At 34.6% G+C, this 9378-nt stretch overlaps 1 protein-coding gene across 2 annotated transcripts in view; it reads right to left on the reverse strand.

Annotated features, from left to right (window-relative positions):
* Oseg4 (intraflagellar transport protein Oseg4) overlaps positions 1 to 9176 on the reverse strand; it is a 122656-nt gene extending 113480 nt beyond the window's left edge. For both annotated transcript variants that reach the window (XM_081756017.1, XM_081756016.1), the window contains exons 1-2: positions 9044 to 9176; positions 3904 to 4015 (exon numbers count right to left, since the gene is read on the reverse strand). In XM_081756017.1, coding sequence (XP_081612143.1) covers positions 3904 to 4015; positions 9044 to 9067 — 136 coding nt within the window. In that variant the 5' untranslated portion in view covers positions 9068 to 9176. The remainder of the gene's footprint in view (positions 1 to 3903; positions 4016 to 9043) is intronic.
* Between the last annotated feature and the right edge of the window lie 202 nt (positions 9177 to 9378).

Below are 9378 nucleotides of genomic sequence, written 5' to 3' on the forward strand. Positions count from 1 at the left end.
TACTGATCTTTACATAGGCCTAGTTTTAATACAATTGTCAAGAGTCATTTCAGAAGGACAAAAAGATAAACAGTTACACAAGTAAAAGCATTATACAATTATATATAAATCGGGAAACTCCCGCCTTACCCATTGGGAAAATCCTGTTATTACATTAAATGCATTTGTATATAAAATTTTAAGGTCAACGTATCATAATCACTACACTAAAACTGAGGTATTAAGTTACAAATTTGGTATGTAGATATCATTCAATAAAATTAAAACAAAGTCAAATCCAAGCTGATGTTGGAAGCTGCGTAGGCAGTTGATAAATTTTGCCAATTTTTATAAATATATTTAAGCAACCTTGGCTTCTTTATAAAACAACAGGCATTCAGGCAAGTAGAAATATATAATTTGGTTTCGTTTCGTATGTTTAGGCTTAACATCCTTATGAAATACCAAGGTTATCACGGAGAACACTTTCGCTTAAAGGGACACCTCGAATCGCTACTTGGTTTACACATGAAAGATGGGTTGTGGTTCGACCGAGAATTGAACACGGGACCCCTTGAGTAAAAGGTGAAAAGTACATAAACATAATGCAGATGGTTTCATATGTGGAGACGTCACCATGAAGTTCACACGATAAAAAGCATTTTTCGTTTTTTTTTTTTTTTTTTTTTTTGTTTGTTTGTTTGGTTTAAACCAGCCAACCCTGCTACTTACCAATGAATCCTCCCTTGAAAAATTTAAATATTTTGACGTTTCGGAACTCTCAGCTGGTTCCTTCCTCAGTGGCAAAGTAAAAAGGATTAAAACGGAAAGGAGATAAAAGGAGTAAAACTAGGAATACATACCACTATAAAAAAAAAGTAACGTACAAAAAGGATTCTGAGATAAACAGAGCAGAGTGAAAAAAGAACGAACTAAATAAAAAAACGCGGTGTCTATGTTAGGCCACTATTGCCAGATCCAAAGTATGCATCAAAGGTAGGTACCCAAGTTCGATCAATGTTGCCAGTATTAAGGTTCAATGCAGGTTTGTATTTATGAATAAAGAACGATTCTTTAATTTCCCATTGTTTTTTTTGATTTTGCTGAACCTATTACCTTAACCTGTTTTATATTATGTGAATGTTGTTTTAGATGAAGCGCCAAACCAGACATGCCTTCTTCTTGTAACTTTTTTGATTATCTAACATGTTCCTTCACACGAGTGCTAATATTACGTTTAACTTGGCCAATGTATGAGGAATCACATTCTCAATGGACGCGGTAAATACCTGCCTTATTTTATGGATCGACAAAATAGCTTTTAAATCCAGTGAGCTGTCTTTTTGTAAACTTTTGGGGGGAATACTTGAAGCAGATATGTTATGCTTTGCAAGAATACGTTGAATTTTTGTTGAAAGTTGTGGAAAATAAGGAATTCCAATCCAAGTTTTTGCTTCTTTTGAAGTTACCGTTTTGGGGACTTGCAGCGATCTTCGTGTTTGATTAAACCATTTTCGTAAAATACACAGCTTATAACCGTTTTTTTGTCCTATTTTATATAAAAACTGTATTTCTTCATTGAGATCTTTTTGACGGTCACAAATTAATAATGCTCTACGAACGAAGTTCTTCCAAATATTGGCCTTGTACATTGGCGGATGAACTGACTGTTGATGTATGTAGGTAGTGCCTGCATTAGGTTTTCGGTATACTTTTGTAATAAATTTATTATGTGATCGGGTAATCAATAGGTCTAGAAATGGAAGGCTGTTATCAGATTCACGTTCAAAGGTGAACTTCAGCCTAGGATGCTGATTGTTGAATTGTTCAAATATTTGTGTAAGTGTATTTTCGTCACGAACAAGTAGTAAAATATCATCAGCATAAAGGTAATATCTAACGTATTTAAATGTGATCTGCCGTAAAATGGACGTTTCAGTCTGATTTAAAACTATATTTGACAATATTGGGGATAATGTGTTACCCATGGCTAAGCCATCATTCTGAGAGAAGTAATGATCTTCAAATTGGAATATATTAGTTGTTAAACAAACCTCAAGTAATTGTAATAAAAAATTAGTTTCATAGGTAGAAGCGCCATTTTGTAATAACCAGGATCGAGTACTATTGATAGTAAGTTCCAGTGGTATGGACGGATACATATCAACAACATCTATGGAAGCAAGTAAAATGGCATTGGCATTTACAAATGATGATAATTGTTGTTTTACGCCTAGACTGTTTTTTACAACATATTTAAAACCACTATTGTAACTGCTGAGTTTTTTATATAACCATTTTGATAGTAAATAAGCTGGATGATTGAAACCTGATATGATCGGGCGAAGGGGGATGTCAGGCTTGTGCACCTTCGGAAGACCATAAATAATGGGAAGACTAGGTGCACGTATTTTTATCATATCTTTTTCAATGTCAATTAAAAGCGGTGAAGAATCAATTGTACTTTTGAATGGGTTCCTTTGAACTTATATAAAACCATTTTAGGGTTGAAACTCAAATGAACTCCGAAGTCTCTCCCGTAAAATAAAGAGTCTGTCTAGAGGCATAATTTGAAGTACTCACCGACTACTTCTATAAAAATTGTTGCGGAAGTACCGCAGGATTCTGAAACATGAATATTTGGATAGGGCACATACTAGTTCCTAACTGAAGTGTTGACCCGACTACGGCAGGTCCCATAGTATTGGAGCTATGGACCTATAAAGTTCATTTTTTCATGTTTTCGGCAGCCTATAACTCCGAAAGGAAGCATTTGTGCACCCCGGTTGATGTATACTTTTTGTCTTATCTTGGTGTCAGGAATTACCTCCCAAACGCTGTCGGTGTTGTTTTGAAACACCCTGTATATAACATAATTAGACAGTAATGTGATAATATTAATATTCATTCAACTTACTACACTAATCATAGATTCTGTTGTTAAATTATTTGAATGAAACCACTGCGTACTAGCAATGAATGAAAGAAATACTGAACGCACACGAAGCTAAGCTAACCAAAGGACAAACAAGGGACTAAAACTCAATTTGCTACATGCTTCCAGAAAATGGAACAACAACATACGAACAATACTAATTTTGAAAGTGAAATCACCTACTATATAACAAAACTTACTCTCATTAGATACAGCTGTACAATTATGGACAGAAATCATTTTCGGACGATACTTCCCAAAATTAACTTAATATCTAAATAAATAAATAAACAAACAAATAAATAAATATATAAACAAATAAATAAGTAAATAAACTAAATGAAAGAAAGAATGAATGAAAGAAAGAAAGGGAGAATGTGAGAAAGAATGAAAGAAAATGAAACAATGAATGAAAGAATGAATAAATAAAAGAAAGAAAGAAAGAATAAAACTGAAAGAAAGCAAGAATGAATGAAAGAAAGAGAAAAAGAAAGAAAGAATGAAAGAAAAAAGAATGAATCAATGAAAGAATGAAAGAAAAAGAAGAATAAATGAATGAAAGAAAGAATGAATGAATGAAAAATAAAGAATGAATGTATGAAAGAAAGAAACAAACAAACAAATAAAACCACCCAAAAAACAAACAGAAATGAGTTTCACTTCATGTTTTTTAACTCTATATGTAACCTTGAAGTTATGAAAAACGAATCCTCGATTTATTAAAATGGGCTTCGAATCACGACCGAGGCTCCTATTCGATGTAGTTGGCTGGTGTGCCCACCATGATGTAAGATCAACTTTTACATTACAGACATTACAACATTTCCTCGCGTACAAGAGAGCTGGATTGCAGGACTACGACACCGGTCCAGGGAGAAACACAAGTTATTGCTTTCAGAAAATAGACATAATAAAAAATTAGTTTTGCTACACGTATAAAAGATTTTCTTAAATTTTTGAATACGATTCAATTATGATATTTAATTTACCTGTTTCCAACTTGAGAACTTTGAGCAGGCCATCTTCACCTCCACACGCAATGTAACCTTGTTCTTTGTTCCACGCCAAACACTTGAGTTTTGTGTTGTTTGGAATTGCTATCTGCAACGAAAACAAACAATTTTGAAATTGAAAATAAAAGAAAGTGCAGATAACAAAATGCTATATATAAAATTATTCTTATTTTCGAAAGCCGAAACATTGAGACAAAATCGAATTAGAAGTACATTTTCCATGGTACTGCCATGTGCTGTTTTCTCTAATTATCCTTTAGTAAATCCAGAAGGTAAATCCTTGAGAGAATTTGGCTCTTTCTTTTGTAAAATAAGAAACAGTTAATATGAAATACATAAAGGTTTTCTGGGTTAAGAGCCTCACATACTAAAAATAATACAAAATTTACCATTTTTCTTTTGCTTGTTTTTCATAAGTGAACGGAGATAATGAAATGCAACTCAGCACAATCATTGATAATGTTATTCTACAACAGAAAATATGAACCTGAAGAATCTTCAGTGTTGCCAGAATGACATTTCCCCCAAAATCTAATTTAAGGCAGCGACTAGAAGAACAAACTAAACTGCATTTGATTACGTATCATATTGTTTTGGTAACCCTACTGGATTTGGTGTCAGGATTCATCTCTCAAAATTTTCATACTCCCTTTCAATTTGCCTTGTGTATATGATCTAAATGCCCATAGGAAACATTTACATTTCAAGTACAAAAATCGAAATTTCAATAATTAATTGCGAATGTTTGGGGCTGCAGCCGCATGAAGGGTTAACGGATATTAAATACTTAGGTACTTCTCCAATACATGTAAAAAAAAATTCAGATTTTTAAAAGATGGTGTTTTTTAGAAAATGGCGTCCAAACATAGCGTCTTAATGAAATTTTCAGCTTTTCATCATGCTATAACGTGGGATGTAATAATCAGAAACGTAAGTCCTTTACATTTTCAAGAGACCTTATGGAGTAGATTTCGATGCTAGAAGCAGATGGTTGATACTGCTCGTGAGGACCGAAAAAAAAAATGTTTGAAGTTAGCAAAAACTTCACCAAAGTTGGCAACATTCCGAGTGAATTGCACGATTCCTATTGAACCAATAGACGAATTTTGGCCTTCGACTGAAACATACAATTTTATACTCTTCCTGCTATTGCGATTATGTTATTAAGTACACTCGTTTCTCTACAATAATATATTTAATCTGACATGTTTTCAGTTTTTCGAGCAATCGGAGAGGAGGGCAGCCATTTTGGAAGATTTTGGAAGGCTGTATATCGAAGAAAACTTGTTTTTTTTTTTTTTTTCAGCAAAAAGAAAAAAAATATCGTTCTAATAATTTTGTATGTAGTTTCTTATTTTAAAAAATAAACTAAATCTGAGGCAGTCGTGTGGACCACCCTGGACGATTTGAAACAGAATCACTCGTATTGAATTTTACGTGCAGTTTTGCCTTTGGCGCACCACTCGAAACAACTGTTGAAAAATTATAATTCTTTCATATTGTTTTCTAAATGATTTGTGCTGGGCGAGATGACAATACCTCACATAACATAGTTAAAATTTAAGGGGGCCATTATAAGCAATTGTTGAAAAATTACAATCCTTTTATGATTTGCGTATAAATACGGCATCAGGATGTATGCATAACAATTACAGTGCAAAACATCACAAAACAGCCTGTGTTAGTTGGCCACAAAGAAAACACGAATGCTATCTAACCGAGTTAGGACAGGGCGAAGCTTGCGGCCTGAGCGTTAACGAGAGTGTACGTCCGAAGGGAGTAGATATACCCATAAATGAAGGTAGTGGAAACGAATGAGTTTTGGCAATGATACGAGTTTCAATAGCACTTGCCATGGTTTCATACTAGCAACGTTCCATTTGTAAACATAAAATACAACTTGTGTACACTGTGCAGAAACACCGCCCGTGGAAAATAGTTTCTAATATAGTAATCTTTCATATGCCTTTACATACTTTATCTATAGTAAAGCACTTGTAAGGATGTTATACTAGTAACCTACACTTGTAAACATAAATTATAGATGTATTACTTTGTATTTAATTCTATACCTTGCACAAATTTGTTTGTTATAAATGAGTCTTTTTATCACGCAAAGTATTGAATTTTTGCAGTAAATATTCAAAAAGGTGGTGCAGGAATAGTAAACTAGTACCGAATTTTACCCGTGAACCTTCCAAAATGTGGTGCGCCAAACCACACCTGCATCATTTCGTATTAATCTATTACATTCGTCCGTGTTGCATTTCTATTCTAGATATAATTTTTGAACTGGGGGGTCAAAATTAGGCAAAATCACCATGTTTACAGGAGAAATGAGTCGATGTTAGCGTTAGGTAAGTATAATGAGTTGATGTTAGGCAAGTAATAACAACATAACCTAAATTAACTAAACCATAAAAATAGAGAAAATATAGCAAGAAAGCACGAAATTGAAGAAAATATTCTGGCCCCTCAGTTTCAAAAATATGTTCTATTTTACTCACTTCACAGCTTAATCACTCATTAATTATCTTCCTGTAACAACTTGATTTCTCTGTAAACATTCTGTTGTTTACCTAGTTTTGGCCCCCTGAATGCAAAATTACCCCCGCCCCCTAAAAATCACCCTGTTGTTACCTACAACACTCCTCAATGTCTTAAAATTTGTGGGCTAAACTGCCGCAGATGGCGGTCTCGCATAAGGCCCACATAAGCCTCTTTTCAATGTTAAGTTGATTTTGGTTTAGCGTCCCTTTCAGCAGCGAGTCTATATGAGACGTGGACCTACTGATTAACGTGGAATCCGAACAACATGAGCTCCCGCTGGGAATCGAACCCGGGTCTCCCACGCAAAGAGCGCGTACGTTAACCGGTTAGCCACGAGGGAGCTCTCTTTTTAACGTTGTGTTACTAGTTATTTGTTCTTTCTTTAATGATGACTAGGGCTCGGAAGTTGAAGACCTAAAAATTGCCCTAAAGGACCTATAAAAAGACCTAAAAGTATCTTAAAAAAGGACCTAAAAACTGGAAAAAAGAACGTAAAAATAAGACCCAATTTACTTAGAATTACATACATAATAAATATAATGCTCAAGAAATATAAGCTTCTGGTACTATACAATATATAGTTGAAAGAAACTTTATCAACGAAATGTTTTGCTTTGTCGTTCAATTTGCATTTTCGTTCAATTGTTTCTGTTGCCCAAGTTAAATCCTACATTTTGAACACTATTGGAGCACAACTAGAGGCCGGACACTTGGAGGAAGCCAGGACACCACATTGGCCCGTAACACCCTGAAATTACAATTGATCTGTGTATCAGTCGGCACGTAATAAAAAATATTTAAATATTTCATGTTTTAAATCGTAGATAATGAACAAAATTACTTCTCCACCGCACGTGAATTCGACAGCTAAGCAGCAAGACGTATGAAAATAATTTTTTATTTGGCCTTTTACAGGAGCAGGTCAAGGCAAAATTTTCACCTGGGCAAAGAGATTTCTTGCTCCTTTCCTAGTCCTAACCTATGGTTTACATTTTATTACAATGATTTCAATAATTTAGAAGCCATTTTTCAGAAGGAAGTAGGGCGGGTTCTAACGCGATTCTAATGGAAGTTAATGACCAGTAAATTTATCGTCGAAAGAAGTGCAAAAAAGACGTTAAGATCTATAAAAGCTTTAAAAAGTCCAATACAGAAAAATGCTAAAAAAAAAAAAAAAAAAAAAAAAAAAAAAAAAAAAAAAAAAATCCATCATTTTCTGGCCTACAATGACCCAAAATGAACATATGTTATGTTAAGCATCGTCTCTGGGTACTCGTAAAAAAGATTTTCCCACAACTTTCGGGCCCTAATGATGACAATTCGCTTTGGGTAGCTTTTAGTTTCTCCCCCAATTTTGCACATATAACACCTCAAGTGTCACTTATTTCACAAAATATAGCTGAGTGAGCGAAGGGCTCGTTGTTGTCTACTTTTATCAGAATTTAGACAAAAACAAGATACTTGGTTCTGGAGCCATGAAACGAGTTGGGGGAAATTCTAAATGTCATCTCCGCCATTTGCTGAAGTTAGCCCAAATTCTATTCTACTAGTGATTTCACAGTTTTACTAGGCATTAATGTACGACGAGTTTATTTCGTGCTGTACTACGAAATATACGCTATGGAAAGAATGGGGAAGGTCCTAGAACACAGGTCCCCCATAACGGTTAGTAGCTAGGTTGGTTCCTTTCTGTACCAAAGTTTAATATTTAATCCACATAATATTGAGGACTGGGCGTTAGCGAGTGAAGGGCGGGTTAGAACCCCGCAGGGCACATTGCTTCCAGTCTTTATTATAGCTAAATGCAAGTGGGGACCTGTGATTTAGAACCTTCCGAAAGAGTGCTAATAAGCGGAGGCAGGCACGTAGCACAGAACGTTAGGGCCCCGACGGCACCTGATTGTTAGGCCTTGATGTGAAAGTTAACATCTCTAAATTTAGGCCAAATTTCACTCAAATAAGAATTTATCCCCATTTAAATGATAAGACATTTTCCAACTGTATCGGAAGGTTCTAGAACGCAGGTCGCCCCATATAGATTAGTTCCTTTTTGTAGCAAAGTGTAATATTTAATTCACACAATATTGCCGAGCGAGCGTCAGCGAGTGAAGGCGGGTTAGAGCCCCGCAGGGCACGTTGTTTTCTGTCTTAATTACAGGTAAATGGAATGGGGACCTGTGTTCTAGAACCTTGCCCAACTATATTTAATATTTCAATATTTAATAACTGATAATATAGTAGGGGGTGTCATGCATATCGGGACAATTTTGACAAATACGTGTAAACAAAATAAGTAGCCTATGGCTATGATACGATCTTTGCAATTTTTTTGTTCCAGTGGGTGTTATGGTGTTTTTCGTTTCCACAGGCAAGAATTAAAAGTCAGCTAATTCAAAAATTTTACTTGAAGAACAGTTAGTATCTAGACAAATATTATCAAGTAATAAAATACATTGAATATTGGTATCAACGATAATAAACCTAGCTTGTAAAAACTCTAAAATGATAAAATTACACTGCATCGATTCCCTGGCAACCAGCTTACATGCAACCTTAATTTATTTACCTTCTTGCTTAAATATATAAACATCGTGATAATCTGTCACTTTTCGCAGTTTCAGAAAACTTCTTTACTTCTCATTTTCACACGACGTAAACAAAACTAGTGCATTCTTACGGCCTTTTACAGTCACTTGTTACTCCGAATTACCAGAAGTTAATATAAAATATTACCAAAACAGTTTTGTAGTTCTTACTATGAGCGGTTTCTCAATATTATTTTTTTTCATTTGCCAAATTTCAATATAATATGGAGTACTTCAATGTAAAAATTTAAAGTAGTCGAAAAGGAGTTAAATCTTTGTGTTTTTGTATTTATCAAGAACGGTGGTTATGAAGAAC

This window comes from Thermobia domestica, chromosome 4 (genome assembly GCF_964235325.1).
Source record: "Thermobia domestica chromosome 4, izTheDome1.hap1.1, whole genome shotgun sequence".
Lineage (NCBI taxonomy): Eukaryota > Metazoa > Arthropoda > Insecta > Zygentoma > Lepismatidae > Thermobia > Thermobia domestica.